Source organism: Trachypithecus francoisi, unplaced genomic scaffold, assembly GCF_009764315.1.
Source record: "Trachypithecus francoisi isolate TF-2019V2 unplaced genomic scaffold, Tfra_2.0 Lachesis_group21, whole genome shotgun sequence".
Taxonomy (NCBI): domain Eukaryota; kingdom Metazoa; phylum Chordata; class Mammalia; order Primates; family Cercopithecidae; genus Trachypithecus; species Trachypithecus francoisi.
In genome coordinates this window covers 23,504,114-23,531,457 of record NW_022681467.1, presented here as the reverse complement: position 1 = coordinate 23,531,457, position 27,344 = coordinate 23,504,114, and the positions used below count along the sequence as shown (strand labels likewise).

Here is a 27,344-nt window from a genome sequence, read left to right as displayed (position 1 = left end):
AGGAAGCAAGGTGTCTATGGACTGGTGGCGGGCGCCCCTTTTCCCCACCTCCCCGCGCGGCCGGCGGGGGCCCGGGGTGTGGTCAGCTGGGAGGCCCGTGCCACATGCGGCAGGAACCGCCTGGCGAGTGGAATTCCAGCTTGCACGGGGACAGCTGATGCATTTCTGGTCTCTCCTCTAGAGCTCCAAGGGCTCCGGCAAACCTCCCCGTTAGAACTTGCGGTTCCAACGCGCGGCGCCAAATCCGTCCCATTTGACCCGTCAGCGCCTCCCGTCGTCCCCATGTATAAAATAGGGCCGAGGAGCCACCTCGCCGAGCTTTCACTGCGCGGAAACGCGCCGATCAGGCTGGAAAGGTGTGGTTCTTACTGCAGCCCGGCCGCGGCAGACTGGGGCCAAGAACCGGCACCCCCGGACCGCGGCCTAAGACAAGGGTGAGGGACCCGGGCGGGGCGGGAGGGCCCGGGAGAGCCCCGTTCCCATAGCCGGCTTCCTTGAGCCTCTCCCCGAGTTCTGGGACTCCCCAAGTTCCCACCCCGCAAGCCAGTGTGTTTTCTTCCGATGAATTTTATTCTCCACGGGCTGCTCGGGCGTCTAGAGAGGGAGTGTGAGCTCCGAAGACTCCCTGCAGCATCCCCAGCAGAGGCGTCCAGGTGAGGCTGAAGGCCGGCCCCCCTCACCCCCGCTCCAGGAGTACCATGGGACTGAGCGTATGGCACAGGCATCGTCTGGAGTCCTTGCTTGTTCAGTGATAGTTTATTGGTCCTTAGCATGACATCTCAATTACCAAGGTAAATTCACATACACAACTGCAGGTAAAAACATGTAAAATAATATAAAAATAAATTGAAAGCTACTTTTATATATTTACTGAATTAAGTAGTGTAATAAATACTATGATAAGCAAAAAGCTTCAATCACACAATTCAGTTTCACTGAAGTTACAGTAGTGTTTGTAAATACGAGTTTTAAAATTTAAGTTACAAATATTAAAGCACTGAAAAACTAGTATAAAAGTGAATTTTGGCACGTAAGTGAGCTCTTATGTCATTAGTATTTGACACCCTGGGACAATGAGGAAGCCAGTTCTCACCTACTTTTTTGAGGTACAACTATCCAACTAGATCAGCAACACTGCTGGAATACTTTGTAGTTTACAATCTTTGAATTGAACTTTTCCCTTTTGAGAAGCCCAAAGATCAACCTGGAGCTTATTACTGTGCAAAAATTCTCCAAAATCCTAACAGAATTTAGGAGGGAACTTTTTCTTGTGACCTGAAGGGCCCAGTGTCCAGGCTTCAGGTCAGAGAGCCCCCAGGGCTCAGAGGTGCCGACTTTTCTCCTTGCCCTTCCCTAGGATAATAATCCCATTTTCTCCAATTTCTGTCTCCTTCTTCCAATCGAAAACAGAAAAATCCCATGTCAAAACATAAAATAACCCATAACTTCAGCGACTTCAACATTATCCCACACACTCTGGGTGATATAAACTGAAGCTGCTAACAGGAAAGTTGGCAAAAAGCACATAAGCCCCTGGAGGACTGCCTGTCCCTGGGAACCCACCCCCGCTGTCTTTGCTGGGTCCCTGGATCCACTTCTATAGTCAAAAGCAGTGTCATGGCCATTCTTTTGGAGACAGTGGAAGACCCTGCTCCCCCAGACCTGGGAGTGCCGTCTGGAGGAATCAAGTGGATATTGAACTTAACAGAACAGAGAGGCCTGGCAGATTCCAGGAGGCATCCCCTGGCCTCAGTCCTCAAAGAGCTCATACAGTGCACCGCTGGTGTGCCTTATCAGTGGGGCAGAGCAAGTGGCTCCAGGAATGCCCTTTCGCCAGCCTCCCCTTCACGTTCCCAAGTAGGCTGAGGAGCATCGGCAGAGGCCTCAGCCAGTTTTGCCTTTTTGGCTTTGATGCTTCTTAACGTTTTGACTTTTTTTCAATCACAGTTTCATATTCAAGTTGAGGTAATCACAGTTTTTTCTCTAAGAGGAGAGGAGTTGGGACAGTGGGGCAAGTTGGTGAGAGAGCATTTCTATGAACAGAAACCAAGACCACCATGTAGTACAGCCCCACATGGTGAGAAGACCCACTCTCACAGGTGGGCTCCGACCCCTCTTTAAAAACTCTTGTGCAGCAGCCAAACTGCCAGGCCAGTGCAGTCAGGAAATGGCTCAAGCTCCTAAAAGCTAGAGCTTTCATTTAAAACTTCACAGCAGCCCACTTAGAGAAATGGCCTGTGGTTCCCACCCCCCAACCCCTTTTCTAAGGCTGCTCAAGTTTGAGTTTTTAAAAAGAGCTCGGTAGAGCTAAAGGAAGCTACAGTAACTCATTGCTTATTAATCAATTGCACTTAAGATCTGTGTTATTGATTCTGAAGCAGAGGCAAGCCCTTGACATACCCCAGCCTCTGGCCAGCCAGAAGTCAGGGGGCTCCCAGACTTAGGTTCCACAGAGGGGCCCTTGTCACCAGTGGCTTTTGGAGCTGGGACTGGAGCACGTGTGTCTTTTCAGAAGTCCTTCTTGATGCAAAATTCCTTAATGGTATCTGGAGTTTTGTTCATTTGGCTTCAAATTGGTTTTTTTCCTAATATATTTTACTGCCAAGCCCTTGAGAGTTGCTTTGCTACTTGCATGCAGGCCTCTGTGTGACCAGGCACACAGACTACCTGTGCTCCATCCTGTCTCTCCGCTGCTCCAGGGGCCTTGCTCAAAAACTCCCTACATTACTGGAAACTGCTGGTTTTACCTATGTGCTTCTTCCTAAGGCATGCAAAAAAAAAAACATGTGAAATTCAGAAAACATTTACAGTTCAGGTAGCTGAGGCACTGAAGTCCTAAGAGACATCACCTAAATATCAGTGGCTGTGACTCCCCTGTCCCTCACACCAATTATGAAGGTCAGGCATGGGATACACTTGTAATTCCCCTCTGCTTTACGGTCCAGCTGAAAACAATGCCATTGGAAGGAATCTAACTTAGGTATTGCAATTACTTGAAATTCCCAATCCTCGGGAGCCACACAAGCCCAGGGCCAGCAACAATGCTTTGGGGAGTGGGGGTAAGTTTCCTGAAGTTTGTGGCTGAAAAGCAGGCCTTCCCTGGCAAGGCTTGTGGGAGTGCTGGGTGCTGGAGACTGACCCCACAAGTGATCAGCCACCAGGCCTAAGACTAACCAGCTGCAGGATGCCCTCTTCCACAGTGAGGTGAAGCCTCGCCAGGGGGCCTGAGCAGCAGGCTTCCTCTTGTCCCTACATTAGGACACCCGAATGATGTGACAGGAGAGCTCAAAAACCACCCACAAGAGGGAAAGCTGATGTCAACTTAAGAGCCACACACCTCTGGAAAGCAACAAGTTTCTTCTTCAGTTGAGTCCAGAAGGGAAATTCCCTCATTTGTGAACACATTATTCATCTCAACCCAAGCTGCTGGCTCTGTGGACTGGGCCTGGGCAAGGCTGTGCTGCTCCTCCCAGGACTGTGCCCACGGCCAGTAGGGCCAGCTCCTGCAGGGAAAGGGGCCTAGCAGGGGAGGCAGGCACTCCACTGGGGAAGATGGCTCTTGTGGAGCAGCATCTGAGGCTTGAGGCCTGTGGTGGCCTTGCCTCCCAGACATGGCCACAGTTCAGGCAGCCAGGGTTCCTTCCAAGTCCCACCAACTCCTCCGTACAATCCTAACGCTTCTCCCCAACCTCAAGAACCCAAAGGAGATCCTGTTATCAGAAACCCAGAGCTCCTGGACTACCAGTTGCACATGTAGACAGGCAGGCCCCATCTGCTCATCCTTGAGTATTCCCCCCACCCCCCAAATCAATGGTGCAGGTGATGCTCTTCAGCGCTATACAGGGAATAAAGACAACATGCACTCAAGCCAGGACACATAGGCCAAGGAGAACAAAGACAGCCCCTTAGGGAGAGGCCTCCAGGAGAGCTGAGGTTAAGACACCCGTTCATCCATCTCCAAGGTGGACATTCTGCAGGATATAAGGGCCCAGCCTTCCTCTAGGGCTTCAGCTCAAAGAGGTCATGATACTCCTGCTGTTCCAGCTCCCGGTTATACTTCTCAATTTCCCGGTTGGCTTCTTCGACGTAGTCATTCATGAACTGGTCCATGACTGGTATCTCATTAAGGAAGAGAGCTCTAAGCCTGGAGGACAAGGGAGCCTGCCTGAGCCCTGAGGGGCCTGTAGGCCGGTGAGGGGGGTTTGCTGAGGAAGTGAGTGTCTGGCCCATAGAGAGGGTACCTGATGGACTCCTTGTATATACTGGCAGCACCACAGCTACAAAGAATGCGACGGCTGTTGTCACAGGGATTTTTTTTTTTTTTTGAGGCGGAGTCTCGCTCTGTCGCCCGGACTGGAGTGCAGTGGCCGGATCTCAGCTCACTGCAAGCTCCGCCTCCCGGGTTTACGCCATTCTCCTGCCTCAGCCTCCCGACTAGCTGGGACTACAGGCGCCCGCCACCTCACCCGGCTAGTTTTTGTATCTTTAGTAGAGACGGAGTTTCACCGTGTTAGCCAGGATGGTCTCGATCTCCTGACCTCGTGATCCGCCCGTCTCGGCCTCCCAAAGTGCTGGGATTAGAGGCTTGAGCCACCGCGCCCGGCCGGTCACAGGGATGTTAATGAGGTCCTAGAACTGAGTCCTTCAGCTTCAGCCCTATCCATCTTTTCACAGGTTAACTGTTGTAATCATGCTGTCTTCAACTTTTAATCATGACTCTGATGACTACAGACTTTAGGATATCACCACAGCTGCATCCAAACTATAACCCACAGGCTGGGCACAGTGGCTCACGCCTGCCATACTAGCACTTTGGGAGGCTGAGGCAGACGGATCACTTGAGCCCAGGAGTTTGAGACCAGCCTGGGCAACACGGCGAGACCTCGTCTCTAAGCCGGGCAGGGTTTGGCTCATGTCTGTAATCCCAGCACTTTGGGAGGCCGAGGCGGGAGGATCATATGAGGTCGGGAGTTTGAGACCAGCCTGACCAACATGGAGAAACCGCTTTTCTACTAAAAATACAAAATTAGCCGGGCATGGTGGGAAGCACCTGTAATCCCGGCTACTCGGGAGGCTGAGACAGGAGAATCGCTTGAACCCAGGAAGGAGAGGTTGCAGCGAGCTGAGATTGTGCCATTGCACTCCAGCCTGGGCAACAAGAGTGAAACTCCATCTCAAAAAAAAAAAAAAAAGACAAAACCAACAAACCATAACCCACAGAGTCACATTAGCAACCAGTCAATAAAGGAACAATTTAACTTTAACAGTTATTTAGAGATTGAAATGAAAAGTTTACCCGAGGTTTGCCCCTGTGCATTCCCGGCCCATCAGTAGACATGCAGAGCCCAGCCTGCTACTGGGGCTCAGATGCATGGCTCTAGCAGACAACTGCTTTGCAGACAGGCTCACACACTCCCAGTCTCACTGCCTGGGTTCCACACAGGGACCACGCTGTTCCAAGGATACGGGGGTGAAAATCAGTTTTGTCACCAAAGAAGTTAACAAATTGGGTGCCATTATAAAAGTAGCCTGCAGGTAGGGGTTCCAAGTGGCGTTTTACCTGTAGGAAAAAAGAGTCCTGTAATAATTATCTGACTACTTTCTATACTTCACTCACTCATTAAAAACAAAAAAGTCTATTTCCCTAGCAAGACAGACTACTCTGCTATACAGAGGAGCTAGGAAGCTAATACCCCCAGCAACCCTCAAGCCCTGCCTGAGGTGGTTCCCCACCTCTCAGGTGAGGAGTTCTGGGAGGTCCTAGTGGGATGAAGCTCCTATGGCACGCAGTGGGACTCATGTGCGAACACAGTCTTTTTTTTTTTTTTTTTTTGAGATGGAGTCTTGCTTTGTCACCCAGGTTGGAATGCAGTGGCATGATCTTGGCTCACTGCAACCTCCATCTCCTGGATTCATGCAATTCTCCTGCCTCAGCCTCCCGAGTAGGTGGGATTACAGGCATGTGCCACCACACCTGGCTAATTTTTGTATTTGTAGTAGAGACAGGGTTTCACCATATTGATCAGGCTGGTCTTGAACTCCTGACCTCAAGTGATCCCACCTCAGCCTCCCAAAGTGCTGGGATTACAGGCGTGAGCCACTGTGCCCGGCCATGAACACTCTCTTTATTGGCTGGATCCTCCTCCCCTTTCATCCTTTTTCCTATTTAGTGTCTCCTAGAATCACTTCCAAAATAAACTACCTGTACTTAACTCCTTGTTCATGGTTGGCTTCCAGGGGAACATACATTATAAGAACTACCTTATGCCCATGTTGTCCTCTCCAGGAGCATCCAGGGTTGTCTGGGCCTATAGGAGCTGTTCATGAAGGGGGCCTTCTCAAATCGAAAGCAGGGGCTCCTGGAGTCTCAGAATACTTTCCTGCCCCACCTGCTCATTACTGGGGCTGGTGACACACTCCATCCTGGGGACCTAGACTCTGTGTCCTTTTTAGCTTTTTGTCCCCAAACCCCTTAGGAAAAGGCCCCAGTGGGCATGGCGACTGAGGCAGAGGCTGGGGGTCAGAGCCTGGAGGCTGGGAGGCTCATCAAGGGGGTCTCCAATCAGCTTCTTATCCTGGCCTCAGGTTCCACAACCTTCCTATGAGCAGCTTCTGGATCTAGACAGTTTTTGCCTGGGCTCTAGCTGGTTCATCTGTAACATAGGTCTTCAGCAGTTGCTTGAACAAGGTGCCAAGGCAGGGACTCTGGTCATCAGCTTCTCCCACAAGTACTGGCTCTACTCACTCTGATGCCCAGGTCACACCAGAGGTCTCCTGCACCCTCCTCACTGAAGCTACAAAGGCCAGAATTCTATACCCAGTTTCTTTCTGTGGCCTGGGAGAAGCAAGACCTCCAGCATGTCCTAGAAATAGCTCCTCACTCAGAGAATCCAAAATACAGAGCTATGTAAGCCAAAGACAGCCCTGGGCCACTGAGGGGAGAAGCCAGGGTAAGGCACTCACATGGATGCTCCTGATCTCCTGTTGCGTCAGCATCCCCCTGGTCTTCAAGGCTTTCCTCTGAGGCTTCTGCAGAGATGGGGAGTGGAGGGTCAGGTCCCAGCAGAACTCATGGAGTGCATGGGCAGGGGAGGGCTCTGGGCTCTATTACACGACTAAGATCCCAGCAGCGGGGAAAAGCATGTGCATTATGGCCTGGATATAATATTCTGCCTGTCTGCTCTTTGAGAAAACCACTTTCCCATCATACAGCCCTGTGAGCCAGCAGGGAACAAGCAGCAGAGGACAGCCCAGTGTTTTCATAAATGGGAATGGTCATGCCTCTTTGTAGATTCTTATCCCTAACCCCTACCAATGAGAGGCAGACAAAGGGGCAGCCTGAGGTCCCATAGTCAAGAACCATTTAGAAGCTTATCCAAGTGAGGTAGCCCATGCCTCAGTATAAAGACAGGTCCCTAGTGAGCATCTACAGAAGACCCAGGCCCCAGCTAACTCTATTCCCAGAGTTCTAGGATGAACTAAACCCCTAATGCTGTGCTACAAGGCTTAGCACCCAAAGCTTGCAGAGAACCTGGCTCACAGAGCAAACAACATAGCAGGCCTGCCTGGAGTTTGCTCTGAGTGGCTTCTTCCCTCTCTCAAAGTGTCCCTGAAAAGTGCTGGCTGGGCCAGGGAGGGGAAGCCCAGTGGGGAGGCAGTGGCGGGGCTTCTCAGGGCCAGCAGCAGCTCTGAGGTGTCTGGTCACATCTGTGTCAGGTCTGTCTGGACTCTGGAAACCACCTGCTTAGCTGACTGCCGCAGCCAGTCCTTGATGCTGTCTTCCTTCAGGGAGCAGCCGATGAACACAAGGTAGCACTCCTGCTGCCCGCTGCTGTCTTGAGATATACTTTTGGAGTCCGGTGGTGGTGTGGGTCCTTCCAAAACTGGCGTGATGCTCAAGGAGTTGGCCAGTGTGTTGTAGCAGACCTCCATGGTCCTCTCAGAGTCTGTAAGGAGAATATACGTTAGCCTGAGAGCCTGCCTTGAAAGGATATAGCTATGCTAAGAGTGTGACAATGCAGATGGTTGGGACAGATTCACGAGAAAATGCAGGAGAGAGAACTGATGTGACTGGTGGCAGCTTAGAAAGGATGGAGTAGGTGGGCACAGTGGCTCATGCTTGTGGTCCCAGCTACTCAGGAGGCCGAGGCAGGAGGAGTACTTGAGCCCAGGAATTCAAGGCTGCAGTGAGCCGAGATTGCGCCACTGTACTCCAGCCTAGGTAACAGAGGGAGACCCCATTTTGTTTTGTTTTCATTTGTTTTTTAAAAAGGAAAGGAAAGGATGGAGTAAGAGAGAGAGAGAGAGGAACAAAATACGTTTCTGGCTTGGCTGATCTGGGTGATCAGGTGGACACTATTATCCCAGAAGGGAAACACAAGAGAAAGAAAAGGTTTATAGGTGGGAGAAGAGGAAGAGTTTGACTCTGCACTTGTGGCATTTGAAAGTCTGTAAGATCCTGAGCGTGAGACATCCACATAATCCCTGGTGGTTGCTGGAACAGCCATTATGGAAGAGGTTGTTGAGGAAAAGCAAAGAAGTAGGGGTAGAAGTGGGGGGCTCTCAGCAGAGGCCTTAAAGGCCAAGGGAGGAGGGCACAGATAACAGTACAACAAAAAAATTAGCTGGGTGTGATGGTGTGTTCCTGTAGTCCCAGATACTTGGGAGGCTGGGCTGGGAAGATAGCTTGATCCCGGGAGATCAAGGCTGCAGTCAGTGACCTAGGATCGCACTACTGCACTCCAGCCTGGGCAACAGAGCAAGACCCTGTGTCAAAAACAAAACAAAACAGACAAAAAACAGTACAGCACTGTTGCATGAAGGTCACACAGATGAGAATGGGAAAAAGTGTTACATGCTAAGGAGATGAGGACTATGAGTGACTGGAAACCCAAGAAGTGGGCAAGGGCTCCCCAAAAGGCAGGATGAGAAAAGATCCAGAAAAAAGAGAGGTTAAATTTGAACAAAAAAAAGAGTCAATAGCAGATCTAAATAAACAAGAGGCTGGGCGTGGTGGCTAATACCTTAATTCCAGCACTTTGGGAGGCCGAGGCAGGAGGATCACTTGAGCCCAGGAAGTCGAGACCTGGGCAACACAGGAAGACCTCATCTCCACAAAATAGAAAAAAAATCAGCCAGGCATGGTGGTTCACGCCTATAGTCCCACCTACTTGGGAGGCTGAGGTAGGATAATCGCTTGAGCCTGGGAGGTCAAGGCTGCAGTAAGCCAAGATCAAACCACTATACTCTGGCCTAGGTGACAAAGTAAGACATTGTCTCAAAAAATAAAAAGAAAAAAAGAAAAAAAAATTATTTATTTATTTTATTGAGATGGAGTCTCACTCTGTCACCCAGGCTGGAGTGCAGTGGCACGATCTCGGCTCACTGCAACCTCTGCCTCCTGGGTTCAAGTGATTCTCCCACCTCAGCCTCCCGAGTGTAGCTGGGATTAGAGGCATATGCCACCATGCCTGGCTAATTTTTTTTTTTTTTTTGAGACAGAGTTTCGCTCTTGTTGCCCAAGCTGGAGTGCAGTGGCACAATCTCAGCTCACTACAACCTCCACCTCCCAGGTTCAAGTGATTCTCCTGTCTCAACCTCCCGAGTAGCTGGCATTACAGGTGCCTGCCACCACGTCCAGCTAATTTTGTATTTTTAGTAGAGACGGCATTTCACCATATTGGTCAGGCTGGTCTCAAACTGCTGGCCTCAAATGATCCACCTGCTTTGGCCTCCCAAAGTGCTGGGATTACAGGTGTGAGCCACCGAGCCCGGCCTAATTTTTTTTATTTTTAGTAGAGATGGGGTTTCACCATATTGGCCAGGCTGGTCTTGAACTCCTGACCTCAAGTGATCCTCTTGCCTCAGCCTCCCAAAGTGCTAGGATTACAGCTGTGAGCCACTGCACCCAGCCAAAAAAGAAATAAAAATAAAGAAGAAAAGGAGGTGATGGGTGAGGGAAAAACAAAAATACCAAGACCTCTGAAGCAGCAGGGGCTGGCTGCTGGAGCCTGAGATCAGTGGGCTTCGGTATGGGGCCGAAGTTTCTCATTTGATCACATAAATTAAGCAAAAGCTATGAGCTAAGGACCCATGTAATTCTCCCATCTGAACCATGATGGTTCTATCCTTGAAGCCCTCAGTGGTTCCTTACAGCAGACACTGATAGTTGCCTACCCCCCATATCGTCTCCCTCTTCTTCTAATACCAATTCCCCCATGGATGATGGGTCCAGAAAGGCACAGCAATCCAATGAGATAAGTTGGCAGAGAAATTGGGAGGAGGCGCTGCACTGACAAAGGCACCCACAGGAAGAGCCAGCCTCTCCTCACTGGCTGGATGCAGTGTCTGGCTTTGACACCCAGACCTACAGCACCACTTGGCAACCATAAGGGGCAGGAACCTGAAAGATAAGCTGACACACCAAGCATGGGAGGACACGAAGACACACAACACCTGGGTCCTCAGTGGCCTTGCTCTGCTGCTTGAGCGCCTCACTTGTTATACAGCCAACACCTGCTTGCTGAGTGAGGGTTCTGTGATAACACCTGAAGACGCCCTAACAGACTCACTTCCTCTCTCCCTACTCCCAGGCTCCAGTCACAGTAAATGCTTTTTGGTTCCTAAAATGTGTCTTTTCTGCCTCTGGATTATAGCAAATGCTATTTCTTTCCCCTGGAATACTGTAGCCTTCCTCAACATTGAGTTGACCGACCCCTACTTGTTTTGAGGCCTTCTCTAACGCCCACTCCAGGACAGACTATCAGATGCAAGGGCTCCAGAGGTCTACGACTGATCCTCAGGCCTACTTGTGAGAAGAGAGGAGAAGGCAAACGGAAGCTCCAAGACTTTGGTCAGAAATAGATCTGGAGCTGAAGAGCTTAGCATTTGGGCAGCTCCTGGTTTTAGCTCTAGAGGAGGCCATGACTGGCTCAAGAGGTGTGGAGTGTAAGGCTCTGAACAAGAAAGTCAAAAAGCTGTGAGAAGAGCCCCTGAGCAGGTCATCCAGGAGAGGAGGGCAAACCTCTGCCATGGAACAGGAGAGCCTAGACTAAGTAGGCCCTCGGGGGAGAGGGGTGATGGACAAGCCTAATGGCGTGAAGGCCCAGGGCGGGGAAGGTTTCTGAGAGTCTGAGTGGCATCAGTGGTCTGCAGAGCACCAGCAGAGGCTCTAAACTCACATCATGAGATGCAAGCACTCCATGGTGTAGAGCTCCCAAATCCCAGCCCCTGGTTACCTGAAAACTTCACTTTGCCCAGAATGTGGTAGATGTTTCCAGAGAAGGGACTTGGCTTGATGGAGGACTGAATTGCTGGTGGAGGAAGAGGACAGAGATGTCACCCACATGGAGGCACAGGCCAAATTCAGGACAGCACAGCTGGGAGTTTTAGGGACTGGGGAGGAACCATACACCAGGGTCTAGGGTTCACAGGTTCTACCTGCCACACCCTGTTGCTCCCCTGTGGCTCTGCCACTGTTCCCAGGGGAGGGAAAACCCTTTCACTGGAGTGGAAACCAAATTGTGTGGCCACCCACAATCCTCAAATCCCTCTGTCTGCTTTTGGTTTCAAAAGGTAAGAAGAGACATAGCACACAGAATACTGAAGTGGTACCAGGAGGTAGAATTAACTTTGGGGTACCCTTTTTCCAGGGTCTGGGACATCCCAGTCAAGGCTTACCTTTACATTTGGCCATAAAGCGAGTCTTCTCCAAGGGACGGCCAAACCATACGCAGATCTGAACCATTAGGGGATAGACTGATCCAGCATTCAATTTACCTTCATACCTTAAAAGGTTTTAAAAATTGTAAGCACAAATAATTTGGGCTTTGAGTATTATTATATGCTACTTTGAGATGAACTACATAACACCTATCCTATAATATTTGAATTCTCCCTTACTTATAAGACATTTTGCACACAGAAACTTGTTTAAATATGTATATGCCTCTTTCACTTTGAGACTGGGAAGCATGACTGCCCAGTTAAATCAGGAGCTTTCTGAGGATGAAGGTTTTACATAACCCTAGACTAGCAGTTCCTTGATGTCCTTTGTGCCTCTGAAGCCTCCCAATCCCCATCTGAGTTTGGGGGTCCTTTCTGGTACAGTGGGGGGCTCTTGCTCAGGATGCCCTCCCATTTCTTTCTGTCTTTCTTTCTCTTTTTCTTTCTCTTTCCCTTCTTTTTTTCTTTCCCTTCTTTCTTTTCTTTTCTTTTTTTTTTTTTTTTGAGACGGAGTCTCGCTCTGTCGCCCAGGCTGGAGTGCAGTGGCCGGATCTCAGCTCACTGCAAGCTCCGCCTCCCGGGTTCACGCCATTCTCCTGCCTCAGCCTCCCGAGTAGCTGGGACTACAGGCGCCCGCCACCTCGCCCGGCTAGTTTTTTATATATTTTAGTAGAGACGGGGTTTCACTGGGTTAGCCAGGATGGTCTCGATCTCCTGACCTCGTGATCCGCCCATCTCGGCCTCCCAAAGTGCTGGGATTACAGGCTTGAGCCACCGTGCCCGGCCTCTTTCTTTTTTTTTTTTGAGACAAAGTCTCCCTCTGTTGCCCAGGCTGGAGTGCAGTGGTGCAATCTTGGCTCCCTACAATCTCTGCCTCCTGGGTTCAAGTGATTCTCCTGCCTCAGCCTCCTGAGTAGCTGGTATCACAGGCGTGTGCGCCACTACACTTGAGGCCAGGAGTTCAAGACCAGCCTGGGCAGCATGGTGAGACCTTGTCTCTAATAAAAAATAAAAATCAGTTGGGCATGGTGGCATGTGTGGTAGCAGCTACTCAAGAAGCTGAGGTGGGGGGAGGATCACTTGAGTCTGAGATGTCAAGGTTATAATTGTATTGTTTGTAGAGATGAGGTTTCGCCATGTTGGCCAGGCTGGTCTGAAACTCCTGGCCTCAAGTGATCGGCCCTCAACTTCCCAAAGTACTAGGATTACAGGTGTAAGCCACCGCACCTGGCCTTGCTCCCACTGCTTTTTTTTTTTTTTTTTTTTTTTTGTGACAGAGTCTCACTCTGTCACCCAGGCTGGAGTGCAGAGGCACAATCTCGGCTCACTGCAAGCTTGCCTCCCAGTTTCACGCCATTCTCCTGCCTCAGTCTCCCGAGTAGCTGGGACTACAGGCGCCCGCCACCATGCCCGGCTATTTTTTTTTTGAGACGGAGTCTCGCTCTGTCACCCAGGCTGGAGTGCAGTGGCCGGATCTCAGCTCACTGCAAGCTCCACCTCCCGGGTTCACGCCATTCTCCTGCCTCAGCCTCCGGAGTAGCTGGGACTACAGGCGCCCGCCACCTCGCCTGGCTAGTTTTTGGTATTTTTTTTAGTAGAGACGGGGTTTCACCGTGTTAGCCAGGATGGTCTCGATCTCCTGACCTCGTGATCCGTCCGTCTCGGCCTCCCAAAGTGCTGGGATTACAGGCTTGAGCCACCGCACCCAGCCATTGTATTTTTAATAGAGACAGGGTTTCACCGTGTTAACCAGGATGGTGTCGATCTCCTGACCTCGTGATCTGCCTGCCTTGGCCTCCCAAAGTGCTGGGATTACAGATGTTAGCCACTGCGCCCAGCCGCTCCCATTTCTTTAGGGGCTCCAACTATGCCCTGCCATTTTGTTGCAGGCTGCATAACAGGTTGTACATATAGATGTGTACACCTGTCACAGAAGGAACTGGGGCATCTCTGCCCTATCTTCTTTGAGACAGGGTCTTGCTCTGCTGCTTAGGCTGGAGTGCAGTGGTGTGATCATAGCTCATTATAACCTTGACATCTCAGACTCAAGTGATCCTCCACCCACCTCAGCTTCTTGAGTAGCTGCTACCACACATGCCACCATGCCCAACTGATTTTTATGTTTTATTAGAGACAAGGTCTCACCATGCTGCCCAGGCTGGTCTTGAACTCCTGGCCTCAAGTGATCCTCCCTCCACAGCCTCCCGTTGCTGGGATTATAGCCATGAGTCACTGTGCCTAGCCTGTTTCCTTCATTTTAATTAATTAATTAATTTTATTTTTTTGCTATGTGTCTTGCTCTGTCACCCAGGCTGGAGTACAGTGGTGCGAACTCGACTCACTGCAACCTCCACCTCCCAGGTTCAAGCAATTCTCCACCTTAGCCTCCTGAGTAGCTGGGATTACAGGTGCCCGCGGCCACACCCGGCTAATTCTTTTATTTTTAATAGAGATGGGGTTTCACCATGTTGGCCAGGCTGGTCTTGAACTCCTGACCTTGTGATCCACCCACCTTGGCTTCCCAAAGTGCTGGGATTACAGGCGTGAGCCACCGCACCTGCCTGTTTCCTTTATTTTAAAACAGCACTGCAATTTTGAATTTTAAATTGTGTGTTTGTTTGTTTGTTTTTTTTGAGACGGAGTCTCGCTCTATCGCCCAGGCTGGAGTGCAGTGGCCGGATCTCAGTTCACTGCAAGCTCCGCCTCCCAGGTTTACGCCATTCTCCTGCCTCAGCCTCCCGAGTAGCTGGGACTACAGGCGCCCGCCACCTCGCCCGGCTAGTTTTTTGTATTTTTTAGTAGAGACGGGGTTTCACCGTGTTAGCCAGGATGGTCTCGATCTCCTGACCTCGTGATCCGCCCGTTTCGGCCTCCCAAAGTGCTAGGATTACAGGCTTGAGCCACCGCGCCTGGCCTTGGTTTTGTTTTTTACAGCACAGTAGATCATTTTTTATTTTATTTTATTTTATTTTTTGAGATGGAGTCTCGCTCTGTTGCCCAGGCTGGAGTGTAGTGGCACGATCTGGGCTCACTGCAAGCTCCGCCTCCCAGGTTCACGCCATTCTTCTGCCTCAGCCTCCTGAGTAGCTGGGACTGCAGGCTCCTGCCACCACGGCTGGCTAATTTTTCGTATTTTTAGTAGAGACGGGGTTTCACCATGTTAACCAGGATGGTCTTGATCTTCTGACCTTGTGATCTGCCCGCCTCGGCCTCCCAAAGTGCTGGGATTACAGGTGTGAGCCACCGCGCCTGGCCAGATCATTTTTTGTTAGGAAAAAAGTTGGTGGTATAAGGGGTGGTATGGAGGATGTAGAGAGCTGCTTGGGAAAAGTGAGTAAGAATAACAAAGATAATCCAAATAAGCATGAGAGATTAATTCTGGCCAAGCTTTAACAATGGTCTTCCCCTAAACCTTCAACATAGCAGAAACAAATTGTCCATTCTATACAGGAATAAGGGTAGCACGATGCCTAAGAGAAAAAGCTCTGAGCCATTCAACCTGGTTTGAAATCCAGTTCTTTCATTTACTAGCTGTAAATTGTCAAGTCATTAACTCTTTGCTGCCCCGGTACCTTATCTGTAAAATGATAAAATAATGGAATCCACTTCACAGGATTGGTGTAAACAAGACAACACAAACAAAGCCCTCACAACAGCACTATTCGACAGAGCTTTCTGGGGTAATGGAAATGTTCTAGATCTGCACTATTGGACATGGTAGCTGCTAGCCACAGGAAGCTATGGAGCACTTGAAATGTGGCTATGCGGTTGAAAGACTGAATTATAAATTTTGATTTTTATTAATTTACATTTCATTAAATAGCCATGTGGCTAGGAGCTGCCATGTAGAGAGTGGAGTCTTAGAACAACAGCTAGCACACACAGTAAATGCTTCAGTGTGTTTGTATTAGTATGATTACAGTAACTTTGCACATTCTCTCCTTTGTCCTCTTCTTCTCTGGAGAGGTCCACAGGCTGTACAGCATCCTACAGAGAACATTCCCTGGGCCATATGAGCAGGGAACCCAGGATATGGGAACCGTAGAGAGGACTGACAGTATTGTCAGAAGCGAGTCTCACCTGGGAAAGTTATAGCTCCTTGGTTCTGTGCCAGCCACTTTACCCTCAGTAGGTGCTGGAGGAACACAGGGCACAGTGGTGCTTGTTGCCTACAGGATGACTCCCTAAATTGAAACATCTGAGAAGGCTCCCAGTTTGGAGCCTAAGAGGTGAAGCACTGGGCTCCTGGCAAGGCCAGTAGCTGCTGGACAGGCGGGCCGTGCCAGCTGCCATGTGTCATCCTTGCAGAGCACATCTGGTATTTTCACCTTCTCCCTTTTTTTTTCTATAAATAAATAAATCATTGGGTTTACAAAAAAATCTTAGTTATTTTTCAATGATACTTACCAGCCAGGATACATTAAATATCGAGATCGTAGCATCTCAGGACTTGAAAAACTATTTTCTGAGAGAATCAGCTCAATGTCTTCATTCCTTTGAAAACACACAGAAAATACCTAGATGAATTAGGACTGTCAATCTTTTATTTTTATTTTTTCTTGAGACGGAGTCTCGCTCTGTCGCCCAGGCTGGAGTGCCGTGGTGCAATCTTGGCTCATTGCAACCTCCGCCTCCCAGGTTCAAGTGATTCTCCTGCCTCAGCCTCCGTGTCTGTTATTACTTTGATATACAGATACATTTTTTTTTTTTTTAATTTTGAGACAGTTTTGCTCTTGTTGCCCAGGTTGGAGTGAAATGCATGATCTCATCTCACTGCAACCTCCGCCTCCTGAGTTCAAGCAATTCTCCTGCCTCGGCCTCCCAAGTAGCTGGGACTACAGGCACCCACCACCATGCCCAGCTAATTTTTGTATTTTTTTAGTAGAGATGGGGTTTCGCCATGTTGGCCAGGCTGGTCTCGAACTCCTGACCCCAGGTGATCCACCTGCCTCGGCCTCCCAAAGTGTTGGGATTACAAGCGTGAGCTACTGCGCCCGGCCTAAATTTATAATCTTTATTCTCCTTTAATCTGAACAGCTCCTCTATCTTTTGGTTTGTTTGATTCTCATGGTGTTGATATTTAAGAGTACATGTCAGAGCTTTTGTGTCCCACACTTGGATTTGTCTGTTTCTAATTCTTGTAATTAGATTCAGGTTATGCATTTTTGGAGATTAATACCCAGGTGGTGTTGCATCCTTCCCATTGCATCACATCAAGGAGGTACAGGGTATCAGTTTGTCCCATTACTGGTCTCACGGAGTTTCATCATTTGGTCAACACAGGTACACCAGAACTTTCCATTGTAAGGTATTTTTCCCCCTTTGTAAGGAGTCAGTAGTCTATGGAGTGATACTTTACACAGTACACGACTAGTAATATTTTTTTTTCTTCCACAGTCTTTCACCTAGTGCTTTTAGCATTCATCGATCGTTCCCTAAATCAAATACTGTATTACACTGAAGGCTGTAAAACGATCATTTTCTAGTTCTTTTTTTTTTTTGAGATGGAGTCTCGCTCTGTTGCCCAGGCTGGAGTGCAGTGGCCGGATCTCAGCTCACTGCAAGCTCCACCTCCCGGGTTTACGCAATTCTCCTGCCTCAGCCTCCTGAGTAGCTGGGACTACAGGCGCCCGCCACCTCGCCCGGCTAGTTTTTTGTATATTTTAGTAGAGACGGGGTTTCACCATGTTAGCCAGGATGGTCTCGATCTCTTGACCTTGTGATCCGCCCGTCTCGGCCTCCCAAAGTGCTGGGATTACAGGCTTGAGCCACCGCGCCCGGCCTCTAGTTCTTTTTTTTTTTTTTGAGATGGAGTCTCGCTCGCTGCCCAGGCTGGAATGCAGTGGCGTGGTCTCGGCTCACTGCAAGCTCTGCCTCCCGGGTTCACGCCATTCTTCTGCCTCAGCCTCCTGAGTAGCTGGGACTACAGGTGCCCGCCACCACACCCAGCTAATTTTTTGTATTTTTAGTAGAGACAGGGTTTCACCGTGTTACCCAGGATGGTCTTGATCTCCTGACCTTGTGATCTGTCCGTCTCAGCCTACCAAAGTGTTGGGATTACAGGTGTGAGCCACTGCGCCCGGCCGATTATTTTCTAGTTCTATCAAACTTTATTTACTCGGTATTCTTCTATAAAGGGCTTTGCTATCCTGTCCCCTTCCACTTTTTTTTGTTTTTGAGATGGAGTTTTGCTCGTTACCTAGGCTTGAGTGCAATGGCGTGATCTCGGCTCACTGCAAGCTCTGCTTCCTGGGTTCAAGCGATTCTCCTGCCTCAGCCTCCTGAGTAGTTGGGATTACAGGTATGCGCTACCATGCCTGGCTAATTTTGTATTTTTAATAGATACGGGGTTTCACCATATTGGTTAAGCTGGTTTCGAACTCCTGACCTCAGGTGATCCACCCGCCTCGGCCTCCCAAAGTGCTGGGATTACAGGTGTGAGCCACTGTGCCTGGCCCCCGCTTCGTTTTTGAGGATCACTGTGGACACACATTTTATTCCATGTGTTATAATCCATAGTTCCAGTATTATCATGGTTCTTTCTTATCCCCAAATTGTCCCAAATTAGACTAGCAGAAACTTCTTAAGCTACTTCCCATATCCTTTTGATATATTTCCACTAATCTTTTGAGTACTTCCTTGCTTTATTGGCATAAAATGGACCAGGCCTACCTTGTACTTTCCTTGACCTGGCACACAGTCAGCTAATTCTCCAAGGAGTCCTGATACCTTGCAGTGGGGACTGGTACTTAGAAACCAAGCTACAGAGGTAAGGGTATTTGCTGCAACTGTGGTATTACTATTCTGGTCCCTTTCAAAGGAAAGTGGTAGGAAATACACATTTTTAAAAATAATGAATTTATATTGAATCTCCAATTCAAATCAACATTTGATCTTTGGCAGGCTGAAGTGGGTGGATCACTTGAGGTCAGGAGTTCAACACCAGCCTGGCCAGCATGGTGAAACCCTGTTATTACTAAAAATAGAAAAATTAGCCAGGTATGGCGGCGTGTACTTGCAATCTCAGCTACTAGGGAAGCTGGGGCAGGAGAATCGCTTGAATCCAAGAGGTGGAGACTGCAGTGAGCTGAGATCGTGCCTCTGCACTCCAGCATGGGTGACAGAGCAAGACTGTGTCTAAATAAAATAAAATAAATATTTGAAGGGTTTTTCTTCATCTTCCCCATTTCATATTCATAATCTCCTCTCTTCAATCAGTGATGTTGTTTAGAACCAGGGTTCCAGCAGAGGATTATGTTCAAAAGTTACTTGAATTAAATACTTTTTTTGGTGTGGTTATTACTTTGATATACACATAGATTTATTTACTTTAATTAATTAATTAATTATGTTAATTTTGAGATGGAGTTTCATTCTTGTTGCCCAGGCTGGGAGTGCAATGGCGTGATCTTGGCTTACTGCAACCTCCACCACCCAGGTTCAATCAATTCTCCTGCCTCAGCCTCCTGAGTAGCTGGGATTACAGGTGCCCGGAGCACACCCGGCCAATTTTTTGTATTTTTAGCAGAGACGGGGTTTCGCCATGTTGGCCAGCTGGTCTCAAATTCCTGACCTCAGGTGTCCTTTTACACACACCTGACATATGGCCATTGTTGCACATATACATATAGGGTTTTTTTTTGTTTTTTTTTTTTGAGACTGAGTCTCACTCTGTCACCAGGCTGAAGTGCAGTGGCGTGATCTCAGCTCACTGCTGCAACCTCCAACTCCATGGTTCAAGAGATTCTCCTGCCTCAGCTTCCTGAGTAGCTGAGATTACAGGCATGCACCACCACGTCCAGCTAATTTTTGTATTTTTTTTTAGTAGAGACAGGGTTTCACCATGTTGGCCAGGATAGTCGATCTCCTGATTTCGTGATCTGCCTGCCCCAGCTTCCCAAAGTGCTGGGATTACAGGCGTGAGCCACCGCACCCAGCCTAGATTCACTTTTTTTGGTTTGTATTTAATTTAGTTTTTTCCCTCCTTGATTTAATTTTTGAATACATAAAATATCTACATAGTTCAAAAGTCAAAACTATATAAAAACGTATATAACCTTTTACCCAAATTGAGCAAACAAAACGGCTACATAACCAGGTGTTTTCTCCTTGTATATGTGTGTACACATACAAACTAATTCTCTATTTTTAGTTTGTAATTTGAACCCAAGTCCATGAAGTAAAGAGATAATATCTCTACGTTACCTTTTTTCTTTTTTGAGATGGAGTCTTGCTCTGTTGCCCAGGCTGGCTGGAGTGCAGTGGCGCCATCTTGGCCCACTGCAAACTCCCTGCCTCCTGGGTTCATGCCATTCTCTTGCCTCAGCCTCCCAAGTAGCTGGGACTACAGGTGCCCGCCACCACGGCTGGCTAATTTTTGTATTTTTAAAAATAGAGATGGGGTTCCACTGTGTTAGCCAGGATGGTCTCCATCTCCTGACCTCGTGATCTGCCTGCCTCGGCCTCCCAAAGTGCTGGGATTACAGGCGTGAGCCACTGCGCCTGGCCGCTTTTTTTTTTAAGAGACAAAGTCTCACTACTTCTCCCAGCTGGAGTGCAATGGTGTGATCATGGCTCACTGTAACCCTGAACTCCTGGGCTCAGGCAATCCTCCTGCCCAGCCTCCCGAGTAGCTGAGACTAGAGATAAGCACAACCTTGCTGGCTGTTTTTTTAAAAAACTGTTTTGGTAGAGACAGGGTATCACTATTTTACCCAGGCTGGTCTTGAATTCCTGCAAGCAGTTTTGGGCTCCCTAAGTGCTGGGATTACAGGTTGAGCCACCACATCCGACCCTTCTCTACGTTCTCTATGCCATTTCTCAAACACTTCAATACAAGGATGTTAAGAGAATCTTGGCTACCATCCTTCAATGGAAGAGAATGTGAATATATCATAACAAAATGCCTCAAAACGGTACACAATGGAGTCTTCTTGGCAATTTTTATAGAGCATCAAAAGCACTTCAAAAACTTCCCCCCCCAATATATTGTTTCTTTTTACAAATGAGATGGGGTATCACTATATTGTTCAGGCTGGTCTCAAACTTCTGACTCAAGATCCTCCCACCTCAGCCACCCAAAATGCTGAGATTACAGGCATGAGCCATTGTGCCCAGGCTGCTTTTTTTTTTTTTTTTTTTTTTTTTTAAGCGATGGGGTCTTGCTCTGTCTCTCAGGCTGTGGAATGCAGTGACACAATCATAGCTCACTGCAGCCTCCAACTCCTGGACTCAAGTGATCCCCTCTCCTCAGCCTCCCGAGCAGCTGGGACTATAGGTGTGTACCACCATACCTGGTTCAAAAACTGACTTCTCCAAATGTTTAGGTCTTAGATACAGTAGAAAGACTCTGGGCCACAGATAGAGTGCTGTATCTGAGAAAGCAACTGGTCTTGCAGAGTGAATGTATAGATTACCTGGTGACAATCCCATTTTCTGCAAGAATGAAGGCTGCGGCAGGATTGGCAGCCCTGATGAGGCTCTGCAGCTGAACAAGGAGAGGGTGCCGCTGCTCCGTGGTGTGACTGGTGAATACCACGTTACTCACCAGACCTGTGAATAAAACCAAGGACAGTTTAGCCTTCACAGTCCTGGTTAGGGGTGAGCGCTCACACAAACGTGGACCCTTGCTCCATCCCCTAATCATGCCTTCCAGTAGTCTCCTGATGGAGACAACTCTTACACCCCAACACCAACATACACAGCTATCATTCTCTTCCAGTTTCCCGGCACTGCCACCTCTTGGAATGAATAGCTTCAAGTCTGTAGCTGCCTTACTTCCTAACCTCCTAACTTCCTCTTTTTTTTTTTTTTTTTTAAAGAGGGTGTCTCACTCTGTCGCCCAGGCTGGAGTGCAGTGGTGTGATCTCAGCTCACTGCAACCTCCGCCTCCAGGGTTCAAGCAATTCTCCTGCTTTAGCCTCTTGAGTAGCTGGGATTACAGGCACCCGCCACCATGCCTGGCTAATTTTTGTATTTTTAGTCGAGATGGGGTTTCACCACGTTGGCCAGGCTGCTCTCGAATTCCTGACCTCAGGTGATCAGCCCACCTTGGCCTCCCAAAGTGTTGGGAATACAGGCATGAGCCACCGCATCCGGTCTCCTCTATTATTTTAATTCTGATATCTGGCTGATACTTGGAGTTCTTAGTCAAAGGGCCTTTCCACATCCCCTGTATTTAGCATCATCAGGAACTGGTGCCATTTACCTTCACCAGTTCAGAATATAATTATCGAAAACTCACCATATATTGGGACTATTCATTATATCCTCAAAGAGTGCACAGCCAAGACACTGTGCACAGGGAGTCACATGATTCCAAGATAAATGCTAACAGATTTTACATGGTAATGTGGTAAGAAAGTGTGGCCCATGTAAGAAGAGGTTGCAGGGTGGGCCATGATCACTCCCAACCAACCTTTTGGTGAAAATACAGAAGTAAAATTCACAGGACCACAGAGAATTTAGAAATCAGGAAACTTACCACACTTCACCACTCCAAGATAATTATGATACCCCTTCCATATTCATTCCTATTTTAACACAGTTACAATCAGAGTGTATATATAAGATCTTTTATTTTGCATTTTTGTTATTCAATAATTTTTATTTACTTTTTTTTTTTGAGATGGAGTTTAGCTCTTGTTGCCCAGGTTGGAGTGCAATGTTGCAATCTCAGCTCACCACAATCTCCACCTCCTGGGTTCAAGCAATTCTCCTGCCTCAGCCTCCCAAGTAGCTGGGATTACTGGTGCACGCCACCACGCTCAACTTATTTTGTATTTTTAGTAGAGATGGGTTTCTCCATGTTGGTCAGGCTGGTCTTGAACTCCCAAACTCGTGATCTGCCCGCCTCAGCCTCCCAAAGTGCTGGGATTACAGGTGTAAGCCACCGCGCCCAGCTGTACTTCTTAATATTGTAGAATATTTCAAACACATACACAACTAGAAAAGTAGCAGAATGAACTCCCATCACCTGGTTTCAGGAACTACTAATACTCAGCTAATCGTATTTCATCTACACTCCACCCAGCTCATCCCCGCCTCCCTTGCTGTATGATTTTGAAGTCAATCCCGGACATCCAATTATTTCAAACAAAAATACTTCAACATGTATTTCCATAATACAAGGACTCTAAAAATATTAATAATGAACTCCTTAATATAAAAAAAATCCAGTCTGTGTTCAAATTTCTCTCTTATAAATGTTTTCTTACGGTTAATAATTTTTGAATCAGGAACCAAAGGAAGTCTACATATTATATTTGTGTGTTTTTTTTTCTATGTGGGACAGTGTATTGCTCTGTCGCCCAGGCTACAGTACAGTAGCCTAAACGTGGCTCACTGAAGCCTTGACCTCCTGGGCTCAAGCAATCCTCCTGCCTTAGCCTCCTGTGTAGCTGGGACCACAGGAGCGTGAGCCACCATGCTTGGCTAATTTTTTTTTTTTTCTTTTTTTTTTGAGACGGAGTCTTGCTCTGCCACCCAGGCTGGAGTGCAGTGGCCGGATCTCAGCTCACTGCAAGCTCCGCCTCCGGGGTTTACGCCATTCTCCTGCCTCAGCCTCCCGAGTAGCTGGGACTACAGGCGCCCGCCTCGTCGCCGGGCTAGTTTTTTGTATTTTTAAGTAGAGACAGGGTTTCACCGTATTAGCCAGGATGGTCTCGATCTCCTGACCTCGTGATCCGCCCGTCTCGGCCTCCCAAAGTGCTGGGATTACAGGCTTGAGCCACCGCGCCCGGCGCTTGGCTAATTTTTTGATTTTTTTTTAGACACGGGGTCTCATTTTGTTGCCTAGGCTGGTCTCAAACTCCTGGGCTCCAGTGACCCTCATACCTTGGCCTCCTCTAAAGTGGGATTACCGGTGGGCGTGAGCCACTGCACCTAGCTTCATTAGCAATTTTAGTTCCTCTAGTGGTCACTTTTATATCTTTAAAGAGTATAGTTAACCCTTTATAACTTGATTTAATAGCTTTAAACTTTATCAATCTCCCATTCTGAAAGATGTAAAGAGTATCTCTCCTCTGCTAATTTTTTGTAAAATATAATTTCATACATAAGTTTTCAACATTTATATTCTATTTTGTAATAGAATTCTCACAGGTGTTATAATTCTATACTTAAAAAGATTCAATGCTCATCACCAACCCATTTACTAATAGAGAGTAGTTTTATTATTATTTATTATTATTATTTTTTGAGATGGAATTTTGCTCTTGTTGCCCAGGCTGGAGTACAATGGTGCGATCTCAGCTCACCACAACCTCTGCCTCCTGGGTTCAAGTGATTCCCTTGCCTCAGCCTCTCGGCCTCCCAAGTAGCTGGGATTACAGGCATCCACCATCATGCTGGGCTAATTCTGCATTTTTTAGTAGAGATGGGGTTTCTCCACGTTGGTCAGACTGGTCTCGAACTCCCGACTTCAGGTGATCCGCCTGCCTCGGCCTCCCAAAGTGCTGTGATTACAGGCATGAGCCACCGTGCCCAGTGAGAGTAGTTTTATAAACGATTAGTTCTTAAGTGAATATCTCTAAATAATGGAGACTTCTGCTTTCCTAAGTGACCTTGTAATTGCAGAATCCTAAGTAATGAATATTCAGTAATGAAGACTCTCTATACTGATACTGTTTACTTCAGTCAAGTGTTTAGTTAAAAAAATTAGATGTATTCAGTTACTGAGGGCAAAACTCACAACATATAGAAAGTGTGTTAGGCTATTTTGGGGTTGCTGTAAAGAAAAACCTGAGGCCAATTTATAAAGAAAAGAGGCTTAATTGGCTAAAGGTTCTGCAGGCTTTCCAGGAAGCATGGTGCTGGCATCCGCTTCTGGGGAGGCCTCAGGAAGCTTAAGATCATGGTAGAAGGCCTGGAAGCCAGCACATCACAGTGGTGAGGGCAGGAGCAAGAAGGAGTGGGGAAGGTGCCACACTCCTTTAAACAACCAGGTCTCCTGTGAACTCAGAGTAAGAACTCACTCACTATCACAAGGACAGCACCAAGCCATTCATGAGGGATCTGCCCCCATGACCCAAACACCTCCCACTAGGCCCCACCTTCAACACTGGGGATTATGTTTCAACATGAGATTTGGAGGTGACAAACATCTAATTTATATCAGAAGGGTTCACAGAGAAAATAATTCCTTTCCTCTCCAGACACCTAAATTCCCTTCCCTGGAGGCAACTGCAGTTATCAGATTCTTACCTCTTCTTCCAGAAGATCTGCTGAGTAGATACAAAAGTGTTGAGTATAATTTTTTCCACAAGTAGTGGCACATTACACTGTTCTGCACCTTTTCCCCCTACTTACCCCCTTTACTTTTTAATTTTGGTAAAGTTTACATCTTCCTTCAAATCTTTCTTAACATCTTACCATCCTAGTCCTCCCCTCATGCCACCCTGCTCTCTCCCCTTCTCTGAACTAAAAAAAAAAAATGAAAAAAGTTCTTTTGAATTACACAGATGGCACTTAAACATAGGACTTATATTCTTTTTTTTTAGTCTCACTGTGTTGCCCAAGCTGGAGTGCAATGGCACGATCTCGGCTCGTTGCAACCTCCACCTCCCAGGTTCAAGCGATTCTCCTGCCTCAGCCTCCTGAGTAGCTGGGATTACAGGTGCGCACTACCACACCTGGCTAATTTTTGTATTTTTAGTAGAGATAGGGTTTCACCATGTTGGTCAGGCTGCTCTTGAACTCCTGACCTCGTGACCTGCCCACCTTGGCCTCCCAAAGTGCTGGGATTACAGGTGTGAGCCACTGCGCCTGGCCTGGACTTAGTATTATTTATCTTCTTCCTCTATGGGAAAAGCTAGCATAATGTAAATATTAAGGCATTTAGAGCCAGGCGAACCTGAGTTTGAATTTTGAGTTCCGCTAATTACTAATGGGTGATTCTAGACAAATTGCTCTACTTTCTCTCTGACACCAAATATCTTCCTCTGTAAGACAGGAACCATAATACATCACTCTAGGCTATCAATAAAACCTAGGCTTATCATAGCGCCTACAGAGAGTAAAAATCCATGAAATACAATCTATCATCACCACTACTACCACCATCGGCACTGTCAGCTGAGCAAGAGCCTGAGAATTAGACTTCTACCTGTACATTGAGGGGCCTGTCAGACAGCGGCTGTGACATTGGGTCCTGGCCATATCAACCACTGGGAAACTAAGTCATACAATTTCCACAAGCCAAGGCTGCTACACTCATGGTTTAGACGAGGGCAAGGAATAGTTTGAAGGCAGATTCCAGGACCCCTGACCCCCTGCCTCTAGTCTCTTCCTTCCTCTTACCAATAACACCTATGAAAAAAGTGTCCCAAAACTCTCAAGACTGAATCTAACCTTACACATCCACTGGATGCATTCCATTGAAGACCAGGGAACAGGGCTTAGGAGAGCGCATGCCAATGGTTGGTTGCCTGTGACAATGAGGAAAGGGCCCACACAAAGGTTAAGCTATGTGCCTCGGGCCAAAGACCTTCCGGAGTTAGGGCTTGCCTACTAAGCACAGAAGCTGCTTCCTAAGTGCTTAGGGACCATTTTGGATCCATTCCTTGGTTCCGAGACATGAGACCTACTCTTCTTAGGTATCTGTAAGTAAAAAATTTTGGCCGGGCATGGTGGCTCATGCCTGTAACCCCAGCACTTAGGGAGGCCAAGGTGGGCGGATCATGAGGTCAGGAGATCGAGACCATCCTGGCTAACACAGTGAAACCCCGTCTCTACTAAATATACAAAAAATTAGCTGGGTGTGGTGGTGAGTGCCTGTAGTCCCAGCTACTCGGGAGGCTGAGGCAGGAGAATGGCATGAACTCCGGAGGTGGAGCTTGCAATGAGCCAAGATTGCACCACTGTACTCCAGCCTGGGGGACAGAGCGACACTCCATCTCAAAAAAAAAAAAAAAAAAAAAAATTTTTTTTTTTTTTTCTTCCTCCCTCATCCTCCTGGGGCTCATTCTCCTCTGGGAGGCAACCACTGATAACTAGTGTTTGGGTATACTTCCTCAGATGGTCTAGGCATGCAAATACAAATATGTAGGAATATACAGAATCACGTTTTCTTTTTTTTTTTGAGACAGAGTCTTGCTCTAGTACCCAAGGCTCGAGTACAATGGCATGATCTTGGTTCACTGCAACCTCCACTTATGGGGCTCAAGTGATCCTACCACTTTAGCCTCCCAAGTAGTTGGAACTACAGGAATGCGCTACCAGACCCAGGTAATTTTTGTATTCTTTGTAGAGACAGGGTTTTGCCATGTTGCCCAGGCTGGTTTTGAACTCCTCAGCTCAAGTGATTCACCTGCCTTGGCCTCGCGAAGTGCTGGGAATACAGATGTGAGCCACTGCGCTCAGCTCACTTTTCTTAAGCATTCAAAACCTCTATCCTCAGCCAGGCACAGTGGCTCATGCCTGTAATCCCAGCACTTTGGGAGGCTGAGGTGGGTGGATCACCTGAAGTCAGGAGTTTGAGACCAGCCTGGTCAATACAGTAAAACCCTGTCTCTACTAAAAATACAAAAAATTAGCTAGGCGTGGTGACAGGTGCCTGTAATTCCCAGCTACTTGGGAGACTAAGGCAGGAGAATCACTTGAACCAGGGAAGCAGAGGTTGT

General features: G+C 47.9%; 1 protein-coding gene across 3 annotated transcripts in view; it reads right to left on the bottom strand.

The window, feature by feature from the left end:
- Positions 1 to 741: 741 nt before the first annotated feature.
- CUNH20orf194 (chromosome unknown C20orf194 homolog) overlaps positions 742 to 27,344 on the bottom strand; it is a 173,810-nt gene continuing 147,207 nt past the window's right edge. For 2 of the 3 annotated variants that reach the window (XM_033185811.1, XM_033185812.1), the window contains exons 30-37: positions 21,141 to 21,276; positions 16,132 to 16,218; positions 11,680 to 11,786; positions 11,238 to 11,312; positions 7,741 to 7,946; positions 6,964 to 7,029; positions 5,467 to 5,560; positions 742 to 4,112 (exon numbers count right to left, since the gene is read on the bottom strand). In XM_033185811.1, coding sequence (XP_033041702.1) covers positions 4,000 to 4,112; positions 5,467 to 5,560; positions 6,964 to 7,029; positions 7,741 to 7,946; positions 11,238 to 11,312; positions 11,680 to 11,786; positions 16,132 to 16,218; positions 21,141 to 21,276 — 884 coding nt within the window. In that variant the 3' untranslated portion in view covers positions 742 to 3,999. Of the gene's footprint in view, positions 4,145 to 5,466; positions 5,561 to 6,963; positions 7,030 to 7,740; positions 7,947 to 11,237; positions 11,313 to 11,679; positions 11,787 to 16,131; positions 16,219 to 21,140; positions 21,277 to 27,344 lie in introns of all 3 variants that reach the window. The other variant, XM_033185813.1, reaches the window with a different exon arrangement.